Source organism: Dryas octopetala, chromosome 7 (genome assembly GCF_963921425.1).
Source record: "Dryas octopetala chromosome 7, drDryOcto1.1, whole genome shotgun sequence".
NCBI classification, from domain to species: Eukaryota; Viridiplantae; Streptophyta; class Magnoliopsida; order Rosales; family Rosaceae; genus Dryas; species Dryas octopetala.
The window spans coordinates 4,030,480-4,043,874 of record NC_141372.1 but is presented as its reverse complement, the minus strand read 5'-3'; the positions used below and the strand labels follow the sequence as shown (position 1 = coordinate 4,043,874).

General features: G+C 36.7%; 2 protein-coding genes and 1 non-coding gene across 3 annotated transcripts; 1 reads left to right on the top strand and 2 right to left on the bottom strand.

Annotated features, from left to right (window-relative positions):
• The first annotated feature begins 2,027 nt into the window (after positions 1 to 2,027).
• On the top strand, positions 2,028 to 7,448 carry LOC147278670 (Ubiquitin system component Cue protein). The gene is made up of 10 exons (XM_086250042.1): positions 2,028 to 2,685; positions 2,934 to 3,093; positions 3,184 to 3,245; positions 3,484 to 3,578; positions 3,678 to 3,791; positions 4,266 to 4,331; positions 4,795 to 4,892; positions 5,198 to 5,616; positions 5,924 to 6,962; positions 7,002 to 7,448. The coding sequence occupies exons 1-10, from the start codon at positions 2,244 to 2,246 to the stop codon at positions 7,231 to 7,233; spliced, it is 2,727 nt and encodes a 908-aa protein (XP_086106168.1). The 5' UTR covers positions 2,028 to 2,243; the 3' UTR covers positions 7,234 to 7,448.
• A 197-nt stretch (positions 7,449 to 7,645) lies between these two features.
• Positions 7,646 to 7,719, bottom strand: TRNAN-GUU (transfer RNA asparagine (anticodon GUU)). The gene has a single exon. It is a non-coding gene; the product is annotated as a tRNA-Asn (tRNA).
• A 386-nt stretch (positions 7,720 to 8,105) lies between these two features.
• Positions 8,106 to 11,818, bottom strand: SAT32 (interferon-related developmental regulator family protein / IFRD protein family). Its single transcript, XM_086252398.1, has 12 exons — positions 11,465 to 11,818; positions 10,984 to 11,155; positions 10,738 to 10,818; positions 10,564 to 10,646; positions 10,361 to 10,476; positions 10,131 to 10,241; positions 9,881 to 9,990; positions 9,318 to 9,627; positions 9,162 to 9,239; positions 8,908 to 9,048; positions 8,614 to 8,691; positions 8,106 to 8,416 (listed from the first exon to the last, which is right to left on the bottom strand). The coding sequence occupies exons 1-12, from the start codon at positions 11,472 to 11,474 to the stop codon at positions 8,369 to 8,371; spliced, it is 1,338 nt and encodes a 445-aa protein (XP_086108524.1). The 5' UTR covers positions 11,475 to 11,818; the 3' UTR covers positions 8,106 to 8,368.
• Between the last annotated feature and the right edge of the window lie 1,577 nt (positions 11,819 to 13,395).

Here is a 13,395-nt window from a genome sequence, read left to right as displayed (position 1 = left end):
TCAATTCTATCAGTTTTTCCCGTTTAAGAAAATCACGCGAGACACACATGTTTCATTTTCACGAGGTTTTTTTGTCGTTTCAAGCCTAATCCTCTTTCCATTCCTTCTTTTTATTTCTCACTCTCTTTGTCTCTCCGACTCCATCTTCGGACCTTCATTTTCTTAAAATAAAAACTCTTTTTTTTTTTTCTTTTTTTTTTCTTGTTGCCTTGCATGCTCCAGGGAATCCAGTCTCATTCTCAATCACGTGCATCTCTCCGTCCCACACGCCACCGCATTACACCACCCCCAGGAGATTCCACCGCCCACCAAAACTTAGAAAAAGAAAAACAAATATATAGGCTTATTTATTAGTTTGTCCCTAAAAGTAACTTCAAATCTCACTTTACCCCTTAAAGTTTATTTTATAACACATTATTTCATGAAACTAATTCTCATGTATCACTTTATACACTTCTTATTTTTACAAACTTTGAAAACTAATTAAAAATAGTTCTGGATTCAGAAAAATACACGGAAAATTCTTACGGACTCGTCTTGACTAGTTCTAATTTACTATGATTTGAGAGTTTTCAGAAAATTTGGAAAGTCCAAATTTATTTCTAAAAAATTAAAATAAATTTCTCTCTATAAAAATTATAAAATTTTGGTAAAGTCTCGGATGAATTCTCAAAAATATTTTGGAAATGACCAAAAACCTATTTTAGAGAATTCTTCTTAGAGTTTACGGAAATTCTAGAATTTTTTTTATAAAGGGAAATTTATTTTCCTTTAAGACCGAGAGGTCTTTTGGATAGCAAGTGTTCACAAAAAAGGTAGTGTTATTATTTAGAAGACCAACGGTGCAAACCTCATATTTTTTTTGAGTTCGGAAGGTTATCCTATGAATTTCCAAATAGTCTAGAGTATTTTATTTTTTTGGAAACACTCGGATGAAAAATTGGTAATTTGACCTCATAGTAAATTAGTACTAGTCAAAACGAGTCCGTAAGAATTTTTCATGTATTTTTCTGAGTCCGGAGCTATTTTTAATTAATTTTCAAAGTTTGTAAAAATATAAAGTAGCCAAAGTGATATACGAAAATTAGTTTCAAAGGTTAATGTGATACAAAATAAACTTTAAGGGGTAAAGTGAGATTTGAAGTTACTTTCAGGGAGTGAAATAGTAAATAAGCCTATATATATAAAAGACCTCTTTTTTTTTTTTTTTTTAAGATTTGATAATAATAAATTTCGAGTAAAATTGGAAGCGGATAGACTTGTTCATTTGGTCAAGACACCTAATTGATGGCTGCCACTTCATTTGGTCAAAGAAATTTAGTCAATTATTTTGGGCCAAATAGCATTACTTTGATCTTATGATTATATTGGCATGGGGATAGGGATTTGGGTGGGTTGAAAATTGGGTCTATCACTTCTCTAAAATAATCAAATAAACAAATTGGGATTAGGTTTGGGAGAGGCTAGGCTTGTTCATCGGAAAATACCCATACCCAATTTTTTGATTATAAAAAGTAAAAGTTGTTTCTATTTTCTTTTATGTAGGTTTTCGACCATGAGTTGTAGAGAGAGAAGGATGATTAGGCTTGAAATGATGAAAAAATCTTTTAAAAAATAAAGTATGTGCGTCTTGTAGTCTTTTTTGATGGAATTGGATGGAAGAGTGGACAATATTTTTTTGTGTAACTAATATACCATTATGTAATATAATTAATTTAACGTATAAAGATATCATTGGACGGTATGTTTATCTTTCTTAGGATATAATATTAATAATATTCACTCATATTATAATATATATATTAATTACATTACACGATAATGTATCAGTTATATTAAAAAAAATTTGAAAACGTAAATTTTAAAAATTAAAGTGATAAATTGATTTAATTTTTAATTTGAATAATAAAGTATAAACGATGTTATAATCCAATTGGTGACTCCTAAAAAAAAAAAAAAAACCAAAAACAAAAGAGTGACCTGATGCAGATGCAGAGATTAACGGTTAAAGACAGATACGTAGAGAAGTGAGTGTAGGGTTGGCTGGTTTCTGTTGTCTGACAGAGTGTTCCCCAAGAAATAAATAAATAAAAACCGAACTCCGCCTCTTCCTACTAATTCAGGCTTGGCGCTGCAAGTAAACACCGACGGTCCAACTCTCTCTCTCTCTCTCTCTCACTCCCTTCTTGTCCTTAATTGAAAATTGGATCGGAGTGTCGTCAAAAGACAGCAGAACAACGAACATGTCGAACCGATACGCTGAGGGTAGTAGGCAAGCCGTAAACAAGGGTTTCACCAAAACCCAAAAGGTATTCGTCCCCAAAAATCAAGACCAGAATATTCCAAGCCCAATCCCCAAAGATCCAAACCCAAATCCCACCCTCTCCAGCTCTCTCAGGCAATCGCTTTCCAAGCAATCCAATGCCGGAACTGCCAGCGTTGCTTCTTCAGCGCCGCCGCCGTCGGCGAGTAGGGTTCGGATGGGAGAGAAAGGAGAGTGGGTGTCGACCAGAGCTCACGCGGGCAATTTCGTAAATTACTTGCCCCAAGATGAGGCGGTGGCAGCTGGCCTCGGCCCCGAGGAAGGTGGGTTGGATCCCCTGGAGTCTCAGAGAGTTGTGGATCTTCTCAACAGAGAGCTTTCTCGGTTGCTCAAGTTGAACCCTAAGGAGTTTTGGAGACAAGGTACGCACTGTTCTAATATTAGAGCTGGAGACTTAAGCTGCAACTTTTATTACTAAAATAAATAAATGAACTGTTTCATTTCTGTTTTTCTACTCTATAAATCATTAACCCAATACTCAAAATGAAAGGTTATGCTTTAAAAGTTTTCATTTTTTGTTATTATAGTTTTGTTTTGTTTTTTTTTTTTTTTTTGTGGGTAATATCATTAATCACTGGCTGTTGTTGTTTCTGGTGCCCATGGTTCTCAGTGGCAAGTGATACTTCCTTGCATGAATTTCTGGATAGCTTCCTACAGTTCAGGAGCAGATGGTATGATTTCCCTCATCGTGGAGCCAATGAAGTGGTGGCAGGGGTCATTGTCGGAGAGTTTGAATTAAGCCGCCGTGTTTTTATGGTATTGTATCGAATGTAAGTTTGGGCTTGCAGCTTTAGCTTCACACTTTATTAATGGGTTATCCTCTTTCGTATTCACTCTCTAACTTTGTCATCATATTGCAGATCTTCTAATAGGGATCCTGGTGCTCGGGCTGCTGATAGTCTCAGTCCAAAAGATCACGAAGGTGTGTTCTGTCTTCTCTGCAACTATATTCATACAGTTTTTTGGAATGGAATTGATGTTACCCCTAAATAATCTGATTATTACTATGTATTACCTTGTACCAATTTCCTCGGTTAAATTGTAGGATATGGTTCCTTTTCTTTTTCATCCCAAATTTGAGGAGTAACCAATGTAGTTGAACCATTTCGTCTCATTTATGTTGTATCCTATTAGCAGTTGTTCACTAATTCCACATGTAGTTCTTTTGCAGGATAAGAAGTTGCTCGACTTGCCTAAGTTGCTAGACATATGTGCTATATATGGCCATGAAAATGAAGATTTGACCAGAGTGTTGGTAGGAGTTTTTCATAAATAGCAGCCTATTGTTTTGACACACACACACACACACTCTCTCTCTCTCTCTCTCTCTCTCATATTTTATTATGTCTTTCAGGTTGGCAATGCAGTGAATGCCCATACTAGGATACATGACAATTTGACTGCAGTGGCATCACATTTCCTTAGCATTGTCCAAACAATGCATCAACGTAGCAGCTCAGCATTGGAGGTAGTCTTCCCAAATCTATTTAATTCCAAAGTGACCGATTCCACCTTTCTGTGCTATATTTGTTACCAAACTAGCTGGTATATTAATGGAATAATAGCATAGTATCATAAACTGCAAATCATTTTATTCCACCTTTGTCCTCATTCATCTTCTTGAGTAAGCATAAATTCCTGTCAGGGCTACAGTCCTCTCTTGGGCTATATTTTTTACCCAACCAGCTGGTTTATTAATGGGATAACAGCATAGTGCCTTATACTGCAAATCATCTGTTTCTAATTAAGGTTCCAAGATGGTTAATTGCTCCAAGCAATTGCAGCCTAAGAATAACAGTAAATTCTAAACTAGGTTTGCATGTCTTTATTAATTATTTATTTAATCTTTTTACAGGTAGAATTTATAAGCACATTTTCAGTAAAGTGGTCTGCTTGCCCTTCTTTTGCATGACAGAAAGGTTTCTTCTGATATCATGTACAGGCCCTTTTTTCCTCTGGAAACCCTGGAGACCATGGACCCAGCCGTCTTCTTGCTGATTTGTTGGAGGTGAGTTGCTTTCTATTCTTTTATTGATTGTAAATATTGGACAGCTAAGTCCTTCCTCCCTCTTCTCCCATTCATTACTTAGGGTCCTTGCAATTTGAATTAGTTTCTTCAAGAGATTCACAGTAAAGTGATGCATTAATCTGGATATGTTTTGCTTTATGGTTCATGCTTTGCAAAAGTTGCTTTTGCCAAAAACAATTTACAGTAACATGCGATATTTTTTCTGGAAGTTCTATTAAATTTTTACAGCAAAGGATACTCATTTAGTAAGGAATTTGGATGAATCATTTAGTTTCCTCTCAAAACTGAACCTTAGAATAGTAAAGTAATTGGAAATTATAAGGATTGGATCTCTGGTACTTCTATTGGATCCTTGCTATTTCTGTTGTCAACTTTTACAACACATTATGATGTTTGCATGCTTATGGTACTGTAATTAAGAATTGTTCTCCTTCCTTGGTAGGTTATGGACTTCATAAACGATGCAATTGTATCCATGGATGCGTTTCTAATTGCATACGAGCCATCCACTATGTTCTTTTTGTGCCCTGTTGAAATGAGGTACCTTTTTTAGCATTGGTGATCTGAGCATGAATGGTAGTAGCTGTATTCTGCAGTAAGAACATGTAGATGCATAAGGGGTTTGAGTTTTCCCATGGAATCGGCTGATTGAGTCAACAATCAGGTGTCTTAAAATCTAGTTTGGCTCTTCAAAATTGAGTATCTATAATCTGATGGACATTTTATCAGCATGTTTAGGTTTGCTGTCTAGGAGTGTTTGGTAAATTGTATGTTTTCAGCCAGAATGCTGTCAAAAGTTTCAATAGTAAGAAAATACTATATCTTTGCTTTTTCTGTCTATGCAGTTATGGGAACGAGGGATTACTAAGCACTCTAGCACGGTTGCATGATTTATTGCTTCCATCTTTTCAGCGTGGGTTTCGAAAAATTTTAACAGATGGAGAAGATAAAATGGTGACAAATATTGCTATAAGTTTGAAGATGTTATCAATGAGAATCGTCAAGTTTGGTTGGAAACTATTGGACTTATGCTATCTAAGTGATGAGGTCTTCAAAGATAACCTTGCCATTCCGGCTGCCGCAGAGATGCTTCCAGCCAAAGTAGAGGATCCTTTCATTAGGGCGGATATTTTGGTTCAAACTTTAAAAGAGATTAGTGGAATTTCCGTATGTGCTCAGGAGAACCAGAAAAGGGAAACATTTCTTCAAAATGTTGAAAAGAACTTCAATATTATGAGGAAAATGGAGAACTTACGTAATAATGGCGAGTGATTACATTCTATTACAGTTTGTTTTACTTGTTCTTGTTAATTATAATTTTCTAATTGCTAATAATTGGTTGGTGTTGGTGATAAATACAATGCTCCTTGTATGATTTTTCATAGAATGACTTACATGGATAAAGGATTCTTGTAGTTCTAACCTTGCAAAATATGCTAAACTTCTGTCCCTCAATTGGCTAACAGATCTTTTAGATATAACTTACCATACAGGATTTAGTTCATCTGTCAGCTTCAAGTGTAATTGTGCTTGAAGAGACACTTTATATTTAATCAGCTTTGTTCATGCAGGATGGATAATCATGGATGATGAGCAGCTGGGGTATGTATCTGGGATACTGATTTGTTCTCAGGAAGTCATTGTTAAGGAGCACCCCAATATAAAAACCCCTTTGATAAACAACAAGGTACAGATGGATGAAGATGTTGCAATTATGGAGTCCAGAATCAGTCAAATAAAGGACCTCTTCCCTGATTATGGAAAAGGGTTTTTAGCTGCCTGTCTTGAAGCCTACAACCAGAATCCTGAGGAGGTAATTCAAAGGATTCTTGAAGGAACTCTTCATGAAGATCTGCAGTCCTCAGACACTTCACTAGAGACAATGCCAATACCCAAGAGTGCTACCGTTAGTAGGAATGATAAAGGTAAAGGAAAACTAGTTGAATTTACAACGCCACCCACCACAAATACTAGTACAGTGGCTGTCAGTAGGGACCAGCAAAACGGGGGCACTTCAGTTTCATCTTCATCTTCACAGGGAAGGTTTGTTAGGAAGTCTAAAGCTGACTTGCCTGATTCTGATACCCTTGATGACAGAAATGAAAAATATTCAGCGAAAACTACTGCTCTTATTTCACAATTTGAGTACGAAGATGAGTATGATGACTCTTTTGATGATCTAGGTCTTAGTGTTGGGGATTCAGGAGCAGGAGACAGTGAGATATTGGGTGAAAAAATCAGCTCAAGTAAGGGGAGATCTTGGGAAGCACAAACTGAAAGTTCATCTCAGAATGCTCCTAGTTCAAAATGGGGCTCCAGACAGAAGCCCCAATATTATGTTAAGGATGGTAAGAATTACAGCTACAAAGTTGCAGGTTCAGTTGCAGCTGCAAATGCTGGTGAAGCATCATTACTTACACAAGCACAACAAGAATTGATTTATGGCCTTGGTCGTGGCGGCAATCTTCCTCTTGGTGCAGTTAAGAAGCTGACAGAGTACTCTGAGGTGCAAGATAAACAATTTGATATTTCTCAGATGGAAGGGAGAGAGGGAGGGGGAGGGAGAGGGTTTGATATTTCTCAGACGGAAGGGAGAGGGAGAGGGAGAGGGTTTGATATTTCTCAGATGGAAGGAAGAGGGAGAGGGAGAGGGAGAGGGTATATTGGGAATTCCAGGGGCAGGGGAAGAAGAGGGGAAGGAGGAGGGCAAAGGGACTCCAGTGAGGAGCAAGATAAGCAAATTGATGTTTCTGAAGTGGAAGGTGGAGAGAATACCCGGAATCACAGGGGAAGAGGAAGGAGAGGAGGCGGAGGGGGAAGGAATCAATACAGGAAGGACCGGGCCATGAATAAGCACTTTTCTGGTTTGGGTGGCTTTTAGGTATATACAACTTTGATATATCCCTCATTTTGTTTTTGGGAATGGTTTTAAGCATGATATCTATTTAGAGTTTTGAACCACTGTAAAGTTTGGTTCCTTGCTAAGTTGCCATTTGTCTAGAGCTACATTGATTATCATTATGAATTATACCCATCAGGGTGAAAACCAGTTATCATGCAAACACTCGTGCAGAATATCTCGCAGGATTCTTGTTTTTTTTTGGGTTTTTCTTCATGGAAAATTTACCATCTATGTAAATGTAATTAAAGCCTGAGCATGTAAACATAGCTCCTATTCCAGTTCCTACTCCCACTCGTTAAGAAGCCACCCACGACTGAAAATTTGGAATTCGGAAATCAAAGTACTACTAATATGAAGCTAATCAAAAATAAAAATATGGGAAAAAAAAAATCGCTAGAAGAAGGGTTCGAACCTTCGACCTTGTGGTTAACAGCCACACGCTCTAACCAACTGAGCTACTCCAGCAGTGACGATAATACTTTCTACAGGTTTCTTTTTGACCGTTTGGTTTCTCATGCATACGCTAGTTACAAACCATTCACTTATCCAAACCTGACTCGAACTTCTCCAAATTTTGAGTTCTGTTGATTTTAGTGGGACGGGAGGGGGGTGTGGAGGTGGAGGTGGAGGTGGAGGGAGGTAGGTGTTAGGAGTGCTTTAATTCAGAACTATTTTTTAAGGCAAATGTAGACTTTTGGTTTGTCAATGTCAAGGAGTCATGATAGGGGTCCTCACTGGTGAGGACTCAATTATTGCTCCTCGTATATGAACATATAGGATCAAAATTTCTTCTCTATTTTAGCTTCGTTATTGAGTACTGAATTGGTACCAAGCTTCACTATAAAGTAGACTGAACACAAACTGAGGAACATCTATGATAAATTCTCGGCAAAAAATACCGTATAAATATAGAAGATACATTTCTTCATTGATGCCTTTGTCAGACAAACTTTTTAATGTTACAAACTATGAAGTTGCCCCATCTGATGTGTATTTTAACCCACACAACTAAATTTCTATATGAAAAAATTAAGAAGTTTGAAATTTGACATCAGAAATCCAGCATGCGGGTCCATGAGTTGTGCAAGGCCTCAAAAAATAAGCTCGTCAAAAACTACGCATCATCCCCCATATTAGCTGCAAAGCGGCCAATATTTTTACCCTGGAAGCATACAAGAGAAAGAAGGTAAGAAGGAAAAACAATCATGGATCGATGAATGGATACCTGCAGCAAGTATAGATGAGAGCCTAAAAACATTACAGCTCATCATGTTCCAAGACTAGGGTATATCCATGCAAATGCAAAAATGAATGCAGGTCGAAAAGCAAGGATACATTCTTGCAATAATGAAGACATACCTCGGATAACATTCGCTGCTTGTTAAGATGCTGGGTCCTTGCTTTATTCAGAACTGAGTTTGGTGATCTATACATCCTCTGTAACAAAAAAAAATTGATCATAATTTTAATAAATAAATAAGATTACATAAAAACAAGTAAACTATTAACAAAAGAACTCCTGCAACAAAGCTTACGAATCTCAAATTAATAGGAGTCAGCAAGTACCATGCTCATCACCACAAAGCAAAAGCCAATACAACAAATGGTGAACTAAAGGAAAAACAAATTTGGTGTAGAGCAGTAAGAACCAACCTTTTCACTGCTGGATAGACGATTTTCAGGATCTGAAAGAATCTTTTTCTTTGGAGTGAACCCAAGGACATCCTGAAGCAATTCATTTTCCTGCATGTGCTTGATAAAACCTCCTCCAAGGAAATGCTTCAAAAAGTTCAACTGTAATATTTCCACATTGGAAAAGCACTGATGAGTACAACCTATCCACCAAATGAATATTTAGGAAAAAAAAAACAAATCGGAGTGTGAAGGGAAGGATGAGGAGAAGAGACCTGTATCAGCTGCGACCATGTTGATGTTTGTAGTGATTCATTACCAATCTTTATTGAAATTTCAGGAGAATAACCATCCTAAAATTGAAAAATAAGATCAATATACAGGACCAATACAATTAAACATCTATATTAATAAAAAGAATGTAGAAATACCTCAAAATATTCCAAGATATCCCGGAATGTGTTCCGCTGGTTGCTAAGATCTTTTTTAGCAGAACTTTTACCACCTGCCTCTGCGGAAAGGTTTCTGGCCTGATTAATAATTTTTGCTTTCAATCCTTGTATGTGTATATATTCACGAGGTTTATTTCCTTCTTGAGTTGAGTCATTGCTTGAACCTTTAGCTCCAGCAGAGAACTTCTCTAAACTTCCTATCTCAAAAATTAATGCCAGAGCTTCACCAGCAGCTATCCGTACAGAACGGTCATCCTTGTCTAGCAGAGTAGATAAATATGATATGCACCTGCATTATTGAGAAGAAAAGAATGGGGATTCAATCTAGGAACCATTATTAGTGCTATGCTGAAATAGTACCCACACCATGCAGGTCTTATATTCCACAAGGCTGTCGCACCAGGTTGGTGTCAAAATCTTAAAACATAAATTGGAAGTCGGTAAGGGAATGTGTCTTCTGAATCACACATTAGCACGTAGAAAAATCCTTATCGCATTAAAAAAGCACGAAACATAAAAATGAGGTGATAAAATGTACTTACTCTTGCCAGTCTTTGGGATTAAGCTTCCATCCATCCACAGTTGTAAGAAGAAAGGACCATGCAGACACCATCGTGGTTGTTACAGCTGCAGAGGGTTTGACTGCAACCACCTGAAATATTAAAAGAATGGAGAACATTCAGATCGTGAAACAATACCTTCAACCAACAGGCGGAAGAAAAATAGATAGGCTGAAAAATATTGGTGTGGACATGCACTTTCCTAATAAATAGCTGGAACATAAATACTTACATTAGAACCCAGTTTTGGAAGAACCACTTGCCACATAATTTGCATCGATTTTTCTGTTTGCTCTGGGTCACTACCACCAACAAAAGTGATAATAGCTAAACACTCCAGTAACTGCAATCATAAACCAGATAGTTTGTTCAGAAAAAGGAAAGCAGGTACAGCATCAGGATAAGCCCAACAACTAGAAAACCAATGAAGTTATGTCCTAAAAAAGCCAACGTCATACATACCGCTGAGACCTTTGTGGATTCAGATCCAGCTTTGAGAGCCTGTGAAAGCACAGGTAGAGAATCTTCCAGTATTTCATGAGCATTGTCCCCACATCCAACAGTGAAGGCCAATAATCCTGCAAACATAAATGAAAGTTTAAAAACTGATTTTGATACTGAGGGGTAAGTATGTAATGAGCCCAAAAAAGGACTAGAGGACTAACCAATCACATGAGATGCCAAGCATATCTCTTTGGACGAACCCTTTTTGATACAAGTCAGACACTGATGCAATAAAGTTGCAAATCTGAGGAACACCAAATTAATTGTATGAGAATCCCTATATAGAAAAAATACGACTGAACATTGTGTCAGCAAAATAATTAAAAAGCCCTTACTTCTTTTCCACAAACTGATACTGCAAGTTGCTATTAAACGCTTCAAGAATTGATGCCAAAGCTTTTTCTCTTGTGGAACCCCTTCATAAATCACCAAATAAACATACAAGCAAAATGGGCAACAATCAAACCAGCTTTTTCACCCCTTTTCTTTCATAATTATTATTGTTATCTTTAGCAAAAAGCACATAATATAAATGCAAGTAGTAAATGATGATTTTAAGAAAGAAACAATAAAATAGAGACCTCTTCTCGAATAAAGCATCTAGAGCTTGGTCCAGTAAACTATCCTTATCCACCTGCATTTCTTCAGTCACGGGCACCAACATAAGATCAGAGCGAATAGTCGAAGTCGAACTCACGCTACTATCATCGTCGTCGCTATCCAACATCGCCGCATTTTTACGCTGATTCTTACCTGCCAATTCATGCTAACCTCAAAACCAAACATTGTATATACATACAATTTATGTATTTTAAGCTCTAAGAAACATTAAAATCAGCAAATATATTACAATAATTGGGGAAAATTGAACTAATTGAACGCAGATCTCAAGCAATCAAAATTGATAGGCAAATAGAAGGAAAACCAATGAAAATGTTTTGGTTTAAATTACAGTTTGGTTGAGGAATTAATAAAAAATGAATAATCGAAGAAAACCCTAATTAGCCAGACACAAAACAAGCCACACGGTCAATGAAAGTGAAAGATAAGAGAAAGGCTTACGCTTCCCCATCTGAGAGTTGTGTGAGGGATCCCTACTTCGAAAATGTCAGAAAGAATAACAAGGCTGACTGAGAATCTGAGAAGGAGAAGGAGAGCGTTTCCAAAAAGAAAATATAATAAGATCGGCGGAATCGAATCGATTGGAGATGAGGTAAAACAGTGATTCAGAAAAACCCAGGGACAATTTAGCCATTAAAAGATTTGGTTTTCGATTTAAGATAAAATTAGAGAGAGAGAAAGGTGTTCCTTCTGGGAAACAAATTTGGGGGGTTATGTAAAAATGTTAAAAGAAAGAGAGGGCTTAAATGGCCGCGAGCTCGAGCCACATGTGATATCGTGTTCTTGAGAAGGGAGGGAGGGTTAAGGGAATTATTCAATTTGGTTGGTATGGAATATTCGGCCTACGTGTGGTATGCTACAGCAAAAGATCGTGTGGGTCCTTACGTGGCCGCTTCTGAGCCGTGGATTTGATGATGACGAATTGACGATGATGGAGTGGGAGTTGAAGTTGTCGGCACCACGCGCCAGTTGGAAGATTGGGAAGTGTAGGACGTGCCACGTGGAGTTTAAATGGGACACGTGATTCAGATTTCGTAGCTTTCCAGTGGAGGCGTGGTTCAATCGAAGTCTTCAAAGACAACGGTTTCTCCAGGAAACGGTATTTTTCTTAGATGCCAAGCTGATAGAAGTTGTGGCTGTGTGCGACTTGTTTGGTTTGAAAGAAAATCGGCTAGGTTGACTTGGGAATTCTGGCTTTGCCACATGTTATTAATATCTAGTTATGTATCTAAAACGAATTAAATATTATTTTAATGGTTTAAGTTATTTTTTTGTTACATTAATTTATTTTAATCTTAACTTATTACTTAATGACTTAAGTAATTATGATTTTCCAGAAAATAATTTGTTAATTGGGTGCTATTAAATAAGTCCAACTATATAAAAGCCCTTACTCTTGCCACTAATTAAGAATTTAAGATACATTGAAAGATACACTAGACAAAAGAGTCGATAATGAAATAACATTACAATTGGTGATTATTTGTGAACTTAAAATAATTAATTGGCTACATCATGTGAGTATGTGCACTAATTCTTAAACGAGGCATTCCCTTCATAGTAAGGTGGGTTGAATGCATTATGGGTGACAGATTCTTAAGTAGGGCAGTCCTCTCATGTCCTTTTATATACTAACATGTGTCTTTATTTCAAGTAAAGTTTAGTTTTTTGAGTCTATTAATTAGAAGTCCAAAATGAGAAATAAAGTTAAGTCAAATCTCAGCCAGTTGAAAATTTAAGTAGAAGCTTAAACTATCCACCGAGCGTTCAGCGGCTTACAGATGCACTCTTTATCTGTAAGCAAAACTCTACATCTACAAGCAAAAAAGATGCATATGCAAGCGAAAAAGAATGCATCTGCAAGCACTGAGCTCTCGGTAGGCTGCCGAGCGCTCGGTAGTATAAGTTTTCTTCTCCGCATCCACGTACATTGACATATTAAGTTGGAACTTAATTTTTTATTTGACTGGGTTTCCAGTTAAAAATCTTTCAAAAACTGAGTTTATAAGTAATTTATTATAGTTTTTTAAGCCCATGAAGTTAGCTTAAGTGGTGAATATGAAAAAGATAATGAATTAGGATTATAAACTAATACTGAAATATTTTGTAAACCGAACCGAACCGAACCAAACCACTCATAACCGGTTTGGTTAAGCGATTTTTGTGTTAAAAAAAACTTTGAATTCAACTAACACTAATCAAATAATTAATTATTAAATTTAAAATAACTTCATTAAAACATTCAAATGCATAATCTATACTAAGAAAACAATAAAACATGCAATAATATTAATATGAGAATATGTATCAAACAAACAAACAACTATGAAAGTCCAATCACAATATGGCACATATAAAAAAAAAATTTTAAA

Excerpts from the sequence above, each read along its gene's own strand:
- LOC147278670 (XM_086250042.1), top strand. The coding sequence starts at position 2,244 with ATGTCGAACCGATACGCTGAGGGTAGTAGGCAAGCCGTAAACAAGGGT. Across the intron at positions 3,579-3,677 it reads AAGATTTGACCAGAGTGTTG|GTTGGCAATGCAGTGAATGC; the intron begins GTAGGAGTTTTT and ends TATGTCTTTCAG. Across the intron at positions 6,963-7,001 it reads GGGAGAGGGAGAGGGAGAGG|AGGGAGAGGGTATATTGGGA; the intron begins GTTTGATATTTC and ends AGGGAGAGGGAG.
- SAT32 (XM_086252398.1), bottom strand. Across the intron at positions 10,477-10,563 it reads CTTGGCATCTCATGTGATTG|GATTATTGGCCTTCACTGTT; the intron begins GTTAGTCCTCTA and ends TTATGTTTGCAG. Across the intron at positions 9,991-10,130 it reads TTCCAAAACTGGGTTCTAAT|GTGGTTGCAGTCAAACCCTC; the intron begins GTAAGTATTTAT and ends TTAATATTTCAG.